Source organism: Pelophylax lessonae (assembly GCF_965119305.1).
Source record: "Pelophylax lessonae genome assembly, chromosome: 3".
In the NCBI taxonomy this organism is placed as follows: domain Eukaryota; kingdom Metazoa; phylum Chordata; class Amphibia; order Anura; family Ranidae; genus Pelophylax; species Pelophylax lessonae.
Window position 1 is genome coordinate 539,292,956 of NC_138770.1, and position 20,078 is coordinate 539,313,033.

The following is a 20,078-nucleotide window of genomic DNA, read 5'->3' on the forward strand; positions in this document are numbered from 1 at the left end:
CTCATTCTCATTTACTTAATGGAACAAGCATTATATTATGAATGGCCCATGTAGTGAATGATCATGTGTTTTTACCAATTGCTTTGCTTTTAATTATCTTTTACTGAGCTATAAAAGGTTCCTACAAAGCTTAAACTCCTACATGGCATATACAACCATTCTGCTTTAATCGCCAGTCTCTATGGACTATTTAACGGTAAACGGAATAAATTTGTATTACTCTACATAAACTGGAATTGTAGCTCAAGGTAACTCCTTACAAGTGAAATTCCTAAGCTTTTACAAATAAAGACTTTGCTTATTTTCAAGTTGTGTAGTATATTTTCCCATTTCAATGTTTTTTTGGATTTTTTTTTTTTTTTTTTTATACAATAGCATATGCTTTTTTTCATCAGTTATTTTATGTGTAACATATAAAATAAGGGCCTACACCAGCTAAATATATATTTTTTTTGTTTCGATATAGAGGGTAATGTTTTTTTATGGTTGTTGAACCTAATTTAGAGGTTCCCTTTAATTCCCTCCTTTAATTCCTGACACAAGTTCTCTGACTTCATTGTGGTTGTTTCCACTATTTCCTGTTCCCTCCTGTTACTAGATCCCTCTATAAAAGCTGCATGGTTTTGACCATCTTCCGAGTCAAAAGTAATGCATATCCCTATGTTATCCATATATGTCGAAAAAGACAGCTTCTGTTGGCCACTGAGGGTTTGGTGTTTGATAGCTGAATGTTAGTGGTGGGGTTAGTGTTATCTTAACTTGAAATTAAATAGGACAGGATAGAATGGTCAGAGGAAATCTCAAGGGTACTTCATCCTTAATTGTATGAAAACAGGACACTTGGGATGCTTTTGGTAAGAGCTGAGATTTTTTAAGGAGCCAATAACTCAATCAAAAATCACATGTTGAAATTTAATACATTTTATTCATATTTTTTTTATTGAAATTGAAATGAAATAGAGATGTCAAGGCCCTGTATAAAATCCAAGCGCAAAGAAACATATCTGAAGACCTGCACACTTTTTTAGGCACCACAAAGTCCCTGCACTTTTACCAGTAATGTAGTACCAATGCCCTGCAACATGTTATGTACTATATGTGTGTTCCTGTTCACTTGGAATGGCCCACCAGTGCAAATGTGCAATGCATAGCAGAGAACCACAATTTCACCTGCATTGGAGCCCAATTAAAATACCTAGGCTGGCGTAATGCAACACTTGCTCTATTCAAAAGCAGTAAAACATTTTTAATGTAGGTGTATTATAATTATCTTCTCATAAAAAGTTATAACTTTATTATACGAGCCCTTTACTCGTCGCCCTCGGCCAGGGTACGGGTCAACGGGGGCCTGTCGGACGCCTTCTCCGTGTCGAATGGGACCCGACAGGGTTGCCCCCTTTCCCCCTTGATATACATCATTACCCTTGAGCCCCTCCTCCGCCGCATTAACTCTAATCCCGATATAAACGGAATAACCATAGCCCATAAAACCTATAAGCTGGCGGCCTTTGCCGACGACGTGTTGTTGTTTTTGTCGAACCCTGCAATCTCTTTACCTAACCTTCTCCGGGACCTTGATGCCTTCCGCCTTTTATCCAATCTTAAAATTAATTACGCGAAATCAGAGGCCCTGAATATATCCCTCCCGCCATGCAGGGTGCAATTCTGCAAAGACAACTTCCCTTTTCGCTGGGAACCCTCCGCCATCACATACCTAGGCATCCAAATCCCTTCAGTTCTTGCCGACCTTTACTCACGCAACTATCTGCCGCTATTGCAGTCTATAAAAGCAGACCTCTCTAAATGGGAATCTGGCTCCTTCTCCTGGTTCGGCAGGATTGCGGTGGTCAAAATGAATATCCTTCCCAGACTTCTCTACACTATGCAAGCCGTCCCCTTAAAGCTCCCTCTGGCGTTTTTTTGTTCGTATCGCTCCGCATGCACGTCCTTCATCTGGCGTTCGAGACGCCCCCGGCTGTCTTGGGACGTCTTGACTGCCTCGAAGGAGATGGGTGGCCTGGGATTGCCGCACCTTCAGAGATACTACTGGTCCTGCCACCTGGCGAGGGTGGTGGACTGGCATAAACATCGTCATGTCAAAGCCTGGGTCACGTTGGAGGACTCTTTCTCCCCTTTCCCCGTACAACACCTGCCCTGGATCTCAATACCTTCCTTTCCGACGTCATGCTACAAGCACCCGACCATCAACCCCACGATCGTGATCTTTCGCAAGTTGTGCAAGACCTTACACCTGGCATCCTCGCCTGGCCCTATGGTACCCCTTATTCAAAATCCAGACTTCCCTCCGGGCCTCTCCTACATCCCTCCACAGGGATCTGCTTCCGACGCTCCATGCAGGGCCGAACACTGCTTTCAAGCGGGCACACTGCTCTCTCTCCATGATTGGGCGCAGAAATATCCGGACTTTAAGCTTCGCTTCTTCAATCACTTGCAGCTCAGAGACTTTCTCCCCGTGGATCGATTTTGCTGCATCGGATGAACACCGTCGCCTGATGACTACTTAGTCTGACATAAGCTTGCCACACCCCACCTGCTCCTCGGTCGTCTTCCGGGGAAGTGCGCCCGCACTCCTCTTCTCCTCCCTTCCCCATTTCCTATCTCCCTTCTACTCTCCCTACCTAGTATGCTCTCTCTATCCCTCTATCCCCTCTTTTCCTGCTATTGCTTTCTTTCCACACTGTCTCATGATGCTCTCAGCGTCCTCCGCCCCCACCTGCTTTCCCTGAGACTCCCCTCTCCCCTACCTCATGTTGCCTACCATACCCATGTGCAGCGATGGGCGGTCTATATGCATGTATGGGTGGTGCGCCCCCGGCCCTGGACACAGCGTGTTCCCCTTGGGGGTGTCCGTTTCGGGGGTGCCCCTTCCAAGACATTCATTTTCCTGCCTCCTGGCCGCCCCCATCCTCACTTCTCCAGTCTGAGGGGTCGGAATTCTCTCCTTCCCTCATTACTCTCCTACCCCGTAATTCCCAATACCCCATATTGTTTTCGGCCCATGCGGCTGGGACATGAACCTGAGCCGCAGAGGCCCTCCGTACTTGCAATAATATACTAAATTATTGGCCACGTATTTAAGGAGGCCGGGTCACTTTTGCTTTGTTTATACCTCAGTATCTTCCGCAGATGGCATCTCTCTGCTCCTTGATACAGTCTATGGTTATTTTGGATGTATACTGTTATTTGTACCTGTGTCTGCTGACTGTACTATATTGCCATCACTTGTTAATGTTAATGTGCATTTTTATTTTTCTCAATAAAACGATTAAAAAAAAAAAAAAAAAAAGTTATAACTTTAATCTTTATGGTGTCTGAACGTACCAATATATATAATCACTTCACACTGAAAAATAGGGTTGCTTTTTATCTCATAACACTTATAATCTGAAGAATGAAATATATGTACACACATATGCAATATGGTATGGCAACCCATTACACACATCTTGGGTACAGCTGAGACCTCTCTTTTTAAATAAAAGAAATGTAATGCAATTTAGTCTAAACATGTTTTCTTTGGTGTGTTTTAGGGACTACATATAACATAGAAATAAGGTAACCTATATTGCAACATACTTACCTTATGAACTTATCAATTTACCTGTTATATAAATTGCACTATAAGTCACAATACCCCATAGAAGGATACTTTTGACATCCCTGGCATTTATTATTATTGATTTATGATCTTATTGATCTAATATTGATCTGTGATCTATTGTCATTTTTAAATATATACTATCACTAGTCACTGTTGACCCTACAACCAGGAACTCATAGGTAACCTACTTGCCTGTATTTGTTTAGGTAAAACCTACCTTATAAGGCTCATCCTGCCTGCAGCCAGCCACATAACGCGTAACACCAAAAAATGACAGTGCATTTGTTATATGCTGCTCGGGCCTGTATCCCCAATCTATGGAAAGTGTTACTATGACGATGGTAAAACATTGGTTCTTAAGGATAGATGAAATATAGGTAATGGAAAATTTGACATAGGTTCTCTGCGGAAGAGAAGACCAGTACAGAGATACATGGTTGCCATGGACGACTTTCCCATGCTCGTCCCAATATACCAATGTTTTCTTTACATAGCTAAAAATAGTCCAATAGAACATCTACAGACACGCTGTGACTCCTCTATGCTTCTCTTAGGGGGAGAGGGATAGATGGTGCGGACCTTCCCCTCCCTTCTTATTCGTTATTTGCCCTCAACATTTTTCTACAAATTGTTCTTTGTTTCCCCCCCCTTTTTTCCCCTTTGTTTTTTACCCCTCCCTTATGTTTTTACTTTTGTTTGATTGTTCTAGATTGTAAGGAAGGAAAAAGAAAAAATGAAAAATCTCATTGTGTAATGCAGTCCATGTTAGTTTTAATGGGATATTTCCCAATGAACTTTGATTTAATATTCTTGTTTTGCAACTAATGAGATTAAACAATTGGACAGATTTTTGGAAATGTTTGATTAGTTACTGCCCAGAAGCTTACTCCTTTTGACAAGATGTTATAACATAGTTATGGTGTTTTATCAATGGAAATTTTAAGTCTGGGAGGTAACTGTGTTTTATTTGTTGACACTGTAATTTCACAATGCACTACCTAAAGAATTAAAAAAAAAGAAAAGATATACAAAAACATTCCTTCTAAAGTAAACGTGGACAATTAACATTAGGCATGTAATGCAAAAATGCATAAACAATGATAATCTTCAGTATTACCTGTATCTCAAAACTATTTTTAGACTCAGATATACATGCAGCTGAAGTCTGGTAAAAATTTGGACTTTTCATTATTTAGCGAACTCCAGATTCAGCCAAAAGTGCATGAACATATTGTCAACAGATGGAAGTAAACAAAAAAAAGTCCTCATTACGCAAATGACCTCCCTTGACAAGTCTGGTGACCACTACAGTTAGATAAGGGTGAAGCGAGGTATTTTGGCGCTGCCTATTAAAAAGTGGGGACTGATATAAAAGGTATATAAAATATAGAATATTGAAAAAGAAGGGATGCAGATATATGGAAGGGATGGTAAAGATATGTGTGTGAAGTGATGGTGCTTTATCAAAGCAATAAATCAAAACCATACAAAATAGTGATGAAAAATAATCTACAAGTTGACATATGACTCATTAAATAATAAATATAAAGTGATATGTGCAACTGATTAAAGGTGACAATGCTAAAGTGCTGCTGTGTAAAAATCCAGTAAATCACCAAGATTGTAAAACAAATTCAAATTCAAATGAGTCCAAACATAGTCCATAAAGTGCTTATGAAGAAAAAATCTGTGCTTCAATACAGCCAGTGGTGAAATAACTTGCAAACAGTGATCCGGTGATAAGTGTGGGGTGGGGAAAATTCATGCACCCCTCCAATATATCCCGCACTCACCAGAGGTATGCACCCCTACAGGGGTAATAAGCCTTGGGTATTAAGCCTTTTTCCTAGGGATCTCGATATCGGGCTCCTGGAGTGGAGATGTCCCTGGATATGGTCAAATATCCTCAGTGGGCAGGGTCACCATGATAATCCATATTCCCGAATGGGGGGAGATAAACCCAGGTACCATATGTAAAGGAAGACCTCGTATAGTGAAGTACCATTTTCAATCACTTATTAAAGTAATAAAATAAAGACTGTACTCACATTTAAACAAGGTATTAAAAACGAACGAGGCAGTAGAGGCCGCGAGTCCCTCGTTGGCGGCTACTTCCGGGACGCTACTGTAACCAGCGACCGGATCTGCGTTCCAGTGGGGCGGAAATGACGTAACCACGCACGACGCATTTCGTCACAGCTGACGTCATCAGGTGCGTATGGTCACGCCATTCCCGCAAGCTATTTATGTTAGATGGTTACCAGGCTACCGGACATCGTAAGCAAATAGAAAAAAAGGAAGGAGGTGTGTCATCTGTTACTAGGCAAGGCAACAGCGAGTCTCTCCCGTACCTAATCCATTGGAATCAATGCAAACCAATCAATGGGGAAAAAAAAGGGTGGAACGGCCAATAAGAGAAGATGGCTAGTAATGGGGAACATATATTTTCAAACCGACAATTGTGGTCTGCGTGTGTATATGGAATATATGGTCAGCCAGTGCGTTTTGAAGGGATGAATCAGTGTGCGCCTTTATTACTGGCTACAACAACCAGTACAAAACAGTTGAGAAAATAATCAAAAAATACTGGCCAATCCTAAAATCAGATAAGACCTTCTCCAGAATTCTACCTAACAAACCCAAGTTCATTTACCGTAAAGCCCCAGCCTTAAGGAATAGGTTAGTCCACAATGTGGTGTACCCACCAAAACAAATCAAGATTTTCCCACACTTAAAGGGCTTCATAAGGTGTCGGAAATGCCTGGCGTGCAAAAACAATCCAGCACAAAACAAGAAAACTATGCATTTCAAATCCTTTGCCAACAAAAAAACTTTTCAGATAAGAAAGCTCATCACCTGCCATACCACCCACGTGACATACGTCATTGAATGCCCTTGCGGGCTTCAATACGTGGGGAGGACCACTAGGCCACTATGTGTCCGAATCAGAGAGCATCTGAACAATATCAAAATTGGCTTTCCTGAGCACAGCCTATCAAGGCATTTTAGAGATGTACACCGACGTAGCACAAAAGGCCTAATATTCTATGGGATAGATACTATTAGTGAGAACTGGAGAGGAGAGAATAAGACGAGATGAGACAAAGTGGATATACCAACTCGATACACTTCAACCTAAAGGAATGAATAGGGATATAGACCTAAATTGCTTTATATGCAATTTCTGACTTCTCTTATTCTTTTATGGGGTATTTTATAACTCGTTTACATAATAGGTCCCATCTTTTACAAAGTTTTTTGAACAAGTCCCACCCTCTTTTATAGATTTTTAGTCCTTTTATCTGTATTTTATGGCCTCTTTACTATTTATTTTAAAACCAACACTCTATATTATACATTAACCGTGATCTTAGAAACTGTGCCAATTTTTATGATTAACATCTTCTTTATGTTTTTATATGTTTTTATATAAAATGATAGTCTAAATACTATGCTGTGATTATGGTCAAGACGCAGTTTGGCGAAGTGGGATATATATATATGTTGTGGGCGATATATGGTTATCAGATCACAGGACCATACCCTCACCAACCAAAATCATTTTGGCCCCATATGTTTCAATATCCCCTCCCTCAATAACATATATTTGTTGCACTTTTTTGCATTTATTTGCACCCTTTGCACATATGACACTTTACTGTATAAACCATTTATTAATTATTTATAACTAATTATTTTATTTAATAAGTGTCTCAATATAACCACTAAATAATAGCTTTTTTTATCACTGATATGGTTTTTATATGGCCGGCCACACTCCACACCAATATTATTGCCATATAAATTTATTTTTATCAATTCCATTATTGGTATTTTTCCATCAATTTAGCCACTCCTTCTTATAATATTTCAACGATATATACATTTAAGATATATATAATTTTTCTCACACGCACATATTTATTTTTCATTAAATTCCAATGCGTCTCATATTATGCCGCAATCAGAGCATTGATTCATCCCTTCAAAACACACTGGCTGACCATATATTCCATATACACACGCAGACCACAATTGTCGGTTTGAAAATATATGTTCCCCATTACTAGCCATCTTCTCTTATTGGCCGTTCCGCCCTTTTTTTTTTCCCATTGATTGGTTTGCATTGACTCCAATGGATTAGGTACGGGAGAGACTCGCTGTTGCCTTGCCTAGTAACAGATGACGCACCTCCTTCCTTTTTTTCTATTTGCTTACGATGTCCGGTAGCCTGGTAACCATCTAACATAAATAGCTTGCGGGAATGGCGTGACCATACGCACCTGATGACGTCAGCTGTGACGAAACGCGTCGTGCGTGGTTACGTCATTTCCGCCCCACTGGAACGCAGATCCGGTCGCTGGTTACAGTAGCGTCCTGGAAGTAGCCGCCAACGAGGGACTCGCGGCCCCTACTGCCTCGTTCGTTTTTAATACCTTGTTTAAATGTGAGTACAGTCTCTTTTTTTATTACTTTAATAAACGATTGAAAACGGTACTTCACTATACGAGGTCTTCCTTTACATATGGTACCTGGGTTTATCTCCCCCAATTCGGGAATATGGATTATCATGGTGACCCTGCCCACTGAGGATATTTGACCATATCCAGGGACATCTCCACTCCAGGAGCCCGATATCGAGATCCCTAGGAAAAAGGCTTAATACCCAAGGCTTATTACCCCTGTAGGGGTGCATACCTCTGGTGAGTGCGGGATATATTGGAGGGGTGCATGAATTTTCCCCACCCCACACTTATCACCGGACCACTGTTTGCAAGTTATTTCACCACTGGCTGTATTGAAGCACAGATTTTTTCTTCATAAGCACTTTATGGACTATGTTTGGACTCATTTGAATTTGAATTTGTTTTACAATCTTGGTGATTTACTGGATTTTTACACAGCAGCACTTTAGCACTTTAGCATTGTCACCTTTAATCAGTTGCACATATAATTTATATTTATTATCTAATGAGTCATATGTCAATGTGTAGATTATTTTTCATCACTATTTTGTATGGTTTTGATTTATTGCTTTGATAAAGCACCATCACTTCACACACATATCTTTACCATCCCTTCCATATATCTGCATCCCTTCTTTTTCAATATTCTATATTTTATATACCTTTTATATCAGTCCCCACTTTTTAATAGGCAGCGCCAAAATACCTCGCTTCACCCTTATATTGTCTAATATAGCCTTCTGGACTATATTTTGGGGTAGGCTGCAGCCTCATCCACATCCATCAGCGTGGAAATTTACCCTTTTTCACTACAGTTAGATGTCTGTTATGAGTCACTGACCTGTCCCAGGAACGAGTTACATATATTTCCACAACTCTGTTGACTTTTTATTTTTCTATTAGTATTGCTGATCATATTCTTGTATGCTCAGCACCATCTATTGTCCTAAGGGGTGAAGAAAAGCCCAAGAACATCAGCAGGATGACAAGGGATGCGTTTTTTTTTTTCATATATATATTTTTTTTTTTTCTTTTTTTTCTTTTTCAATAGCCCAAACATGCTAGCAATAGTCTACAGTGCAGAGAAGAAAGAATGGCCACACAGGATATATGGACTTTTTAAATGATGTCATATCACATTAAATAAATCTTTATACAATTTACCAGGACTGCTGCTCACTTGGTTTTGCCACTACAAGTGGTCTTCCTGACCTACTTACTGTGTCTATTTAATTTACATTATGTGAAAGCAACATTTATTGACTAAACTGCAAAGCAGGTAGATCTTTCTGCTGAGAGTTATTAGAAGTCAAAAAATCATCTCCCTAGCAGGTACTCATTCCTCCTTCTGCTATAAGCTCATAGTCAATTTAGTGACCATAAACTTATAGCAGAATTGTTCAGCAGAACAATTTTTCAGCAGACTCCGCAGGTATTTTAGCGAAAATATTGTTTTGATAAACATTTGCACATATATATAACGTGGGGTCCTAAAAATCAGTAGCACCTTCTATTTTTTCTAAAGACCATGTGATTGTAGGTAAAAATATGGTTTGGGGGTCTTTTACAAACTCTGAATTCTGTAAGTAAAAAAAGAAAACCTCCAGGTTTTTAGAGAAATTTGGATATTAACATTTTTTATGTACATTTGATTTTCACCATTTTACAAAAAGGAGCAATTTAAAGATGATGAATATTTGTTATTGATTAACTCAACACAGGTTCAGCTTCTATATTTAGTAGGAATTTAGCAGGGATTTTTTTAAAACTTGCTGTGTTTTTATCTGCTAATAATGATTTTAGTGTATTTTGTAGTGAAAATATTGTTTTGATAAATGTTTGCGCAAATATCACGAGGTCTTAAAAATCAGTTCTACTGGTCATGTGCTTTCAGAAAATATATGGTTTGGGGGTCTTTTACAAACTCTAAAATGCATAAGGGAAAAACAAAAAAGCAATGGAAAAATTGCACAAATGGCCCGGCCAGCTAAGTTTAAAAGTGGAGAGTAGGCACATTCCTGGAAGGAAAAAGGGTAAAGCCCAATTGAGCATTTAGCTTAAATCAGCTAAACACATTGCTGGTGCAGGAGGATGCTAAGACTAAGGGCTCTTTCACACTATCTGCTCCGTCGGCGGACTCTGTTTATCTCAGCGGGGGATCGATCCGCCGATCTCCCGCTGAGCAGGAGAATGACAGCTGTTCTCTGCACTGTGTGCAGAGACACAGATGTCAGAGCCCCATACATCTCTATGGGGGAATCGGATGGGAACGGACCGTCGGTCCATTCTCATCTGATCCCTTCCGATCCGTTGGACGGATGGAAAATAGGGTTTCCATCCGTCCAGATTTGACTGATCGGATGTCAGCGGACATGTCTCCGGTGACATCCGATGCCCCATAGGGATGCATGGGGGGACCGTTCAGATCCGCCAAAAAAACTGACAGGTGGATCTGAACGGTCCGCCTGTGTCAAAGGGGCCTGAAAGATAAGCCTGGCTGTGAAGAGAAAAACTTCATCAAATCAACCTCAAGGTTGACTACTTAAGAGTGGTAATCTCCACCTGTTCATGTTTTAACTTCAGCTCAGAGATAGTCATGAATCTTGTTGATTTTTTAAAGCTTATCTAACAAGAAAAAGGAAAAAAAATATTTTGCAACTTGCGATTCCGTATATGAAGTGGCTGCATTTGATTTCTTTTTCAGGCTTGTTCCATTTATTTTTACCTAAAATTTTCCTAACAACGCGCTTTCTGTCCCCATGTGGCAATGCATACTCCTCAACTGTATCAATAGATGGAGCCGTGTTTGCCACCTAGACTGGACTACAAATTTGTCTGTCTTGGTTCATCTGCAAAAAAGGCACTGCATTTCTGGCAAGACCAACTAGTATTTTCTGTGCATGTTATTATTCTGAGCAATGATAAGCTACAAAACAATACATTTTTGTCTCTAGGTTTATTTATACTTTAATGAGATCAGTGATCTCAATTACCAATAGGAAGGCTCAGTAGGCAGGAGGTGGCAGGTCTGACTTTTACAGTTAAAGTTAAAACCTGCATATAAATTTAGCAAACTTTACTTCTGGAGCTTCTAAACATTTTTCACAGAAGTTAATCTTTGATTATGCATTTTTTTCATCATAAACTAAGTCTGAATTACCCAGGTTCATGACAGGTTTACTGTAAGATTTGGTACAATTTAAAGATGCAAACATTTGGTAGTAAAGATTCTAATGTTATGAATGTCAGTTGTCAACAAAAGTCCTAGACACAAAGCAGACTCTATGATGCATATCAATAAACAAGTGCAGATTAATATTCTTTACACAGGGTGGAACTGGTAATGAAAAAGACAGCTCTTGATGCACTTTCCTTGTTGAAATATATTATAAATAAATAAACCTTAATGTCACATAGGAAAATACGTAGCACAGAGGTGACTAAGACACTTTAAAGAGCACATAAAAAATTCCATTAACATTATAATGCACAGAACATTTCATATTGCTCCTCAGCTGGCTTATTATTGTAATAAAATTTTAGATAACCAAGGCCACTGGGGACAATTAGGTCATTTCTACTGCTGTTTTGTGGAACAAAAATGCATCGCAGTTTTGCTAAAACTCAAAGTGTTACTTTCTAAAACTAAAAAAGATACACCTAATTTTATTAACCACTTCAGCCCCACCCACCGTACATTCACTGCGGCAAAGCGACGCAGGGCTACGTCGCTCACTCCCACTCCCACAGCAGAGGTAGAAAAGAGGTAGAAAGACAGACGGCTGATATAAACATAGCCATCGGTCATTCTCCCTTAGATTATCACAGAGGCTCTGAGATCCTGCTATATAGGATCGTATGTCTCTGTGATGATCTCACAAGCCACGCCCCCTGACAGTTAGAATCACGCCCCTAGGGAAACACTTAACCCCTTGATTACCAGTAAAGTTAACCCCTTCCCTGCCAGTGTCATTTTTACAGTAAGAGTGCATATTTTTAGCACTGCTTACTGTAGTAATGTCACTGGTACCCCCAAAAGTGTCAAAAATGTCAGTTAGGGGTCCGATCTGTCCGCCGCAATGTCACAGTCCCGCAAAAAAAAGCGCAGATCGCCGCCATTGCTAGTTAAAAAAAACAGTAAAAATGACATAAATCTTTCCCGTAGTTAGTAAACACAATAACTTTTGCGCTAAGCAATCAAAATACGCTTATTGCAATTTTTTTTTACCAAAAATATGTAGCAGAAAACAAATTGGCCTAAAATGTTAAAAAATTTTGATTTTTACATTTTTTTTGAAAATTTCATATAAAAAAAATGTGAAAAATATTGTTATTTTTTCAAAATTGTCTCTCTCTTTTTGTTTATAGCGCAAAAAATAAAAATTGCACAGGTGATCAAATACCACCAAAAGAAAGCTCTGTTTGTGGGGAAAATAAAGACATCAATTTTATTTGGGTACAGCATCGCACGACCGCACAATTGTCCGTTAAAATCACACAGTGCCGAATCGCAAAATAGGGCCTGGTCATTGAGCAGCCAAATCCTCTGGGGCTAAAGTGGTTAAAGGGGTAAAATACCCTAGATGGGCAAATTTTACATATCCTAGCTCTCCTGTTGTTGTATTCCACTAAGCCCCACACCCAGTGTCTTCCCTTCCAGCCGTCTTTGCCTATGTTGTGCATATTGGAAAAGTTCCCCTTTCAATTCAAAAGTGAAATTTTCTTAGGTATATAAAACACAAGCAGACCAGGGTTGCCAACCTCCCACAAATTATTTTACTGACAGAGCAGATCTTTTACCGACAACCTGAAGAAAATGACAGAGCTCCTACTAGAAATGAAAACAATCAATATTCAAACAGTATAAACATGATCTGTACACAGTGACAACAGCCAAATCAGGCCTGGTTTACATTAAAAAGTCAACACAGCATGACAAATTATCAGCCACCCTGCCGGGATACAGTTGAGAAACAAGTCATGTTATGCATGCCAAAGAGAGCAATGGACCAGATTGCATCTAATAGAGGGAGTGACCCAAACGTGGATGATTAAACAGAACCGCTCCCTGACCACTTACCTCAAAATGAACATAGTAGCTGCTTGGGTGAGTGCACATTGCCATGGCCTCAAATCTTAGCTTCATAGTGAGGCAATTTTAACTCGACATGTCAAGTTTTACAAGCAGCATCGCCTGTCAAACTTGCCAGTTGAGCTCCATGGGGTTGCGCAGCAGCTACAAGTCAATTACACAGTATTTCATTGCAAAATTCCATTTTGGCTGGAAAAAAAAACATTCAGGAGGCAACAGTTCCATTTCCTGCACTAACCGTGGAAGGGTCTTAAAGGGGCATTAAATACCAGGAGTGTGCGTTAAGTACAGAATGCAGGGTTCAGGTGCGTGCTACGTAAAGAGTGCAGGGTTCAAGTGTGCATTACAGAGTGCAGATTTCAGGGGTGCACTGCATACAGAGGGCAGGGTTCAGGGGTGCACTGCATACAAAAGACAGGGTTCAGGTGTGCACTGCAAACAGAGTACAGGGTTTAGGGGCTTGCTGTGTACAGAGTGCAGAGTATAGGGTTGCTCCCTTTTCCCCCAAATCACCCCCAGTACTGTGCTCTACTCCCACCCCCAAATCCCCCTCATTGACAGTACCTTATGACACGTGGGGCTGTGGCACAGGCTTCGGGAGCTGTTCCTGCTAGACAAGCATGGGGTTCCACCTACCAATCTATGCAGAGGGTTGGCAGGCAGAGCACTGTTGAGATCATTCTGCACCCGGAACTAGAGGAGCAGGATTGGCAAATGCAGCCACCTTCTCCTTCAGCCACTAGTTCAAGCCTGGCATTATTTAACTCTGCCTGGATAAGTGACTGACGGTGCTGCATCAAGCAGTCAAGGGGTTCTTTCTTACACTTGCCGAGCCAACACTATCCTGCCTGGAAAAAAAAGGACTGTTTTTTACTGATATAAAATTTCTCTACTGGACATTTACTGACAACTGTAAAAAATAAAAAACACAGATTTTTTTAAACTGTACTAAATGTACTGATGATTGCCAACCCTAAAGCAGACAATGAGTAAATATCATAACCATGGTAGGTCTTTTTCTTTGTTCTCATATCTCACTATTACATTTCAATATTGGTCCTCCTTGGACAATGGGGGCATTTTCTCTAAAGTCCCTGGTAGAAGCACAGCTTTTTATATTCATAATAGTATACAAGTCCAATCAAAACTTTACCTTTAGTTTTGGATACAATGAGGGTTAGACCCCTTTTTGGGGTTTTATTGTTATTTGTGCTCCTGTTAATTTTAGTTTTTATGTTATTTGATACAATTGCCTTCATTTCTTAAAGTTTGAGGGCCTTATACAGAACAGGAAGGAAATCTCTCCCATGTAAACTTACAGACAGTGAAAAACTCTGTTTAGAAAAAAGGTGAGAGGGTTAAACCTGTGAGTTTTACTCTACCTTTCTGTCTAGATGAAAGGTGTTAGTGAGGGGAAATTCACCAAAAGTAGACACCAGAACCATTAGGACTTGATAGAAGTCCTAGCACTTCCCCACTCACTCTAACCCACACATCATGAATTAAGAGGTTTGAAGGTTACAAATACTTCTATCATGGATGTATAACTGCCATATATATTCCTACTACTAGTTGTATATCACTCCAACTATAGCCCAAGGAATAAATGTTGCTGGACTGGAATACAAAAAATATTTCCAATCACTAGACTTAGATCATGCCTCTTGACCTACATAAAAATCATCTCACTACCGTCTATTGGAATTTAACAAGAGGGCAGCAGTACCAAGACCTAACACAACTCTACCCTTTTTGCAGCATTTAACAAAAGGGCAGCAGTACCAAGACATAACACAACTCTACCCTCTTGGCAGCATCAGTGTGCAGGCCAACAGTAGCCAACTCCAGTGGTAATATGGCTCATGGCTTCAATACTTTTTCAAGGATGGGACTACCTCCACTTCTCTAAGGCCTCTTTCATACGGAGCGGACGGTATTGCGATCCGCTCCGGCACTTTTTTTTTTTTTTACTGACACGGATGACACTTGTGTTATCCGGTCCGTATGTCCGCATATCATCCCATCCGTTTGCGGATGATATACGGACATAATGTATGTCTATGGGATTGCGGATGTCAGCGGATGACACTGCTGACATCTGATTTTGCGTCCTTTCCCTTTTTTAAATGGAAGAAAAATAGGGTTCTGTTCCGTTCCAAAAAACGGAACAGAACTGAACGGACTCAAATCGGATGTCAGCGGATGGTCATCCGCTGACATCCGCAATCCCATTGACATGCATTATGTCCGTATATCATCCGACATATATCATATATCATATCATATCATATCATATATCATGTCCGTATATCATATGACATGGGGTCATATATGGACATACGGAACGCCCGTGTGAAAGAGGCCTTAATGTCTACAAGGCTTTAGTGTTTGTCAAAAATATGCAATAAATATTTCGCATTTCCAAACTTTATTGTATTTTGACTTTATTTGTTATTTCAGTACCATAGTAGTAAAAAGAAATAATTTACATTGTAATACTAAACATCCATATTTATTAACAGGAGGATTTTGACGTTTAATCTGTTGCGTGGATCAGAAAGCACAAATTAAGCAAAAGTGAAAAATTCTTGATATGTTTTAATACACAGCAACTATACACATTAAGAAAAGGCTGTACCTTCTTATTAATAAAAAGCATTCTTTGAGAGTCTAAATCAGTCTGCTGACTTAGTCTCTTCCCCCTTAGTGATTAGGCTGTAACATTGTAACCTTGTTATACACATGGCCTATAACATAAAATCTACTTTATAGCAGGATGGTTATTTATGGTTGTAACATGTAAGGGAGGAATGTTAGCCCAGATGCTGACCCTGACTGAGGCCTAAACAAAGATAGTTTTGGCAAAGGAATTGTTGGGGGAATACTCTGATCCCCTTGATAGGTAATGAATAACTGTGTTACATTTACACACTATATAGCAAATATGCACATTCTTGAAAAATGTAACTGATGCTGGGTCCACTTTACGTCTCAAAAGTTAATTTTTCCTTTATGTATAGACAACATTTCAGGTCTATCTGAATGTTCCCACCTAATAATAATAAAATGTGTGCAACATGTATGTGTAAGTTAAATAATCTTTATAATAAATTCATTTACACTTACAAGTTGCACACATTTTATTATTTGCAGGTATTTCTGTAATTGAATACTGACAAATGCAGTTTCTTATTTGCAAATGGAACTCGGTGCTTAGATCAGCTGTACACCATATATACAACTGATGTTACAATGATGCATTGATATATAAATAACTATGGCATACAAGAAGCAATGTAAAGAAAAGACACCAGATCTTGGAAGAGAAACAGGTTTATTCTTATTTTGTACAGTGTTTTACAATCGGACTCAGCATTCACAATTCTATTCTTTAGGATGTTCAAGTAATACATAATTTTGAAGTTGTTTTTTTTTTACAATCATAGAATGATAAATTGCCTAAACAGCTTTCAGGTTCACTTAAAGATTTAATCCATTGTTCAAGCGAATAACACATTAATTTAAATATTGTGCTGTAAGGGCTCTTTCACACGGGCGTTCCTTTTTTTTTGCCCGATCAGGTCCTTTTTTTTTTTTTGTAACGGACACGGATGACACTTGTGTCATCCGGTCTGTATGTCCATTTTTCATCCCATCCATTTGCGGATGAAAAACTGACATAATGCATGTCTATGTAAATACGGATGTCTGCGGATGACACCACTGACATCCGTTTTTGCTTCCGTTCCGTTTTTTGAAAGGAAGAAAAAATAGGGTTCTCCTCCGTTCAAAAAAACTGAACTGAACTGAACTGACAAAAAACGGATGTCAGAGGATGATCATCCGATGACATCCGTATTTACATAGAGATACATTATGTCCGTTTTTCATCCGCAAACGGATGGGATGAAAAACGGACATACGGAACGCCCGTGTGAAAGAGCCCTTAAGTATACTTAAAATAAAGATGTAACACAGGTTTTTTTTTTTTTTTTTTACTGTATGGAGAGCCTACTGTATATTCACTATATCTGCTCAGATTAAAAACTGAGCTCTGACTTAGTAAATGTTTTTTATCAGAAGTTAAATGGTTTAAAAGTATCATTATTATTATTATGGTCTTTCAGCGGCAATTAAAATTTTCATACAAAATAAATCAGATCTGCAAGGCAATTCATTATTTTAAATGTTTGGTAAAGTGTGTAAACAATTCCTGTACCTTAAATAAAAAGGAAGCTGAAAAGATAGTATACTAATTAGCACAATTTATGCTGTCAAAGACATTACATTTTTTTCGTCTACTATTATAAAAGGATTTTTTTTTTGTTGATTTTGTGTTACTGCTATGATGTATAGATTTTATGTACTTTTGGATACAATCAAGGTGAAGCTGCAAAGAGCACTATCCTAAGTATGGGAACCATTTTGCATACATTTTTTAATTAATCTGACCACAGCTTTTTGAGATCTTGTTACTGCATTTGCATGTTGTCAATGTTCTTTAAATTGCCTTATTTAACAGACAAATCTGAACATCGATGTGCTAAGACGTACTTAATTATTACATAAAAAAATACAGGAAATGCAAAAGGATACAATAACATAAAAAAAACCTAATACCCAAGACTCTTGTCCCACATTTTTATAATGTCTCCATATGTGATTCTGGCAACAGGTGCTGTACAGTTGGTAAAAGTGATACTATATATTACTGTATGTAATTCAGCATCACATCAGTGACATGCTAGCATATACTAAACCAGATGTTCCCCAGTGCAGTGAATTTCCCTAAACATTCTTCAATAACATAACATTTAATTTACTTTAGAGTTTATTGAATATTTCAGCTCCTACCTGGCATATTCTGGCATATTCTGATGTTAAAGTATCAATGTGAAATACCTTTAGGCAGTTATGGATAATTACAGATAATTACTGGCTTGCATTTAGTTACATTGAAAAAAATACATACATCAGCTGAACCCCTATGAATGTTTACTAGCTTCCTACAAAGTATAGAAATAATAAGGATCACTATTGTAACTGAGGCTAAGCCTAAAGACTCAATGGTTTCCATGGTTCTTTCCATTCCAATAACAAAACATTTTAATTTAGCGTTTAGGGAATATTTTAGCTCCTACCTGGCAAATTCACTAATTTTTAGTAGCCTTTTGAACTTTTTTAGGCAGTTGCAATTAATTACTGGATTGCATTTAGTCTGAATTTACTTAGGTATGTTGAAAAAAATACATACATCAGTTGATACCCTATGAATATTTCCTTGCATTCTATAGTCAAATGATACTAAAAATCATTATTGTAAATGAGACTAAGCTTAAAGACTAGATAGTTCCCAAATGTTCTGATACCCATTTCAGGAAGGAAGTCTGACTCCTTATAAAGCCTCTTCATGTTATTACCATGCTTACAAAGGCATAACCAATGGCAGCAAGCTTCTTTTTTTTTTTTTTTTTTTTTTTTTAAATAAGAAGTGTAAAAATAAAGGCTTTTAGTGCTGATGTGAAACCAACTTAAAGTTATGATCCACCAAGTCTAAAGTCATACTTTGACACCAAGTACTGCTCCGGTATTGCACCGTTAAGAACATTGTAATGTGCCATAAGAACATTCACTAAGCTGATGTGACTCCATTAAAAAGAGATTTGCTATGCATTACTACACATCCTCACTGCTCTTTGCACTTCCTTATTGCATAAGCTTTTGTAAGCATTTATTTTGTGCTGAGAGGATATAATACAAATTCAGCTTAATACTTCACCTGAAACAGGGTCAGACATTTCAGCATATTTATGGTATCAGGTATTTTTACATCAACAGAATCTAACACTGTAATGTTACTTGTACAAGATTTTCTATGTGAGCCGAAAGCAATTCATAGCATACTGTTTATAGATGAAGATTTGTCCTTGTCCGCAAAATTCAACAGTGATGTAATCTCTGATGGAACCACATTATTTCAATTCTGGGATTTAGTTTCTGATAGTGCCTGTCCACTTTTACAACAGAAAGCAATCCAGTGGGATGAAAAAAAACATGCACACATTAGGATAATGAACAGAATCCCACCATGCAGTCCTAATGATCATGAACAGAGCTAGCTCTACACAATCAATAAGTTATTTTCTTTTTCTTGTTTCAGTAAAAGCATTTTTTCTGCCGATCCATCTTCTTTCTGTAAGAAAGAACAGAAAAAGAGAATGCATGTGGGAGTTATATATTCAGTCATTATAACAATCTTTAATTTAGATTCCACTGCTTCGCTAAATTTATGTTATCTGGTGCAATGTTTTACTTATCACGCAGTTGGAAATACTTAATTGCATTTTAAATACCGCTGGAAAATTGATAAGCTCAAATTTCTCAAATAAGATAAATTAGGGAAAAGCATATTTGAGTTATTTAAAGGGGAACTGTTTTTATTTTGGGAAATGGTGGTTGATATACCCTAAAGCCCAAACAAAGCTTCAGCCCTAATTGTACATATTTGCTCTCCAATGAGCAGTATATTACTGTATACACTCCTCAATAAGAGTTGCTGATTGGAGAGCTGTAGGACTGTGTTACATTCACATTCACAGGGATCCAGCTTAAATTTTTCTCCTTGGTGGGCATCCACCTGCACTTCTGGGTTTTAGGAGACAGCTGACTCCAGGGACTCCAGTGTCCCATCCGAACTGCTGTATCTCCAGTGACATCCATGTTTCCAATGCACCCCTGTGTCTAAAGTGATCCCTGTGTACTCCTCTTTACTCAGTGCCCTTGACTCCAAATATACGCCTGTGCAACCCTGCATCTCCAAGTGTTCCCTTGTGTAACACAGAACATGCCTTGAAGTTGTCTGACCTGCTATGCATCAGTAACCTCTGCTGCCTCTCTG

At 38.7% G+C, this 20,078-nt stretch overlaps 1 protein-coding gene across 2 annotated transcripts in view; it reads right to left on the minus strand.

Moving 5' to 3' along the window:
* The window catches only part of SYNDIG1 (synapse differentiation inducing 1), a gene marked incomplete at its 5' end in the record, with an annotated part of 253,235 nt that overhangs the window by 37,354 nt on the left and 195,803 nt on the right, over window positions 1-20,078 (minus strand). The window contains one exon of one of the 2 annotated variants that reach the window (XM_082252065.1): window positions 18,708-19,373. The exons of the other annotated variant lie outside the window; for it this stretch is intronic. Coding sequence (XP_082108191.1) covers window positions 19,302-19,373 — 72 coding nt within the window. The 3' untranslated portion in view covers window positions 18,708-19,301. Of the gene's footprint in view, window positions 1-18,707; window positions 19,374-20,078 lie in introns of those variants that run through there. 2 annotated transcript variants of the gene reach the window in all.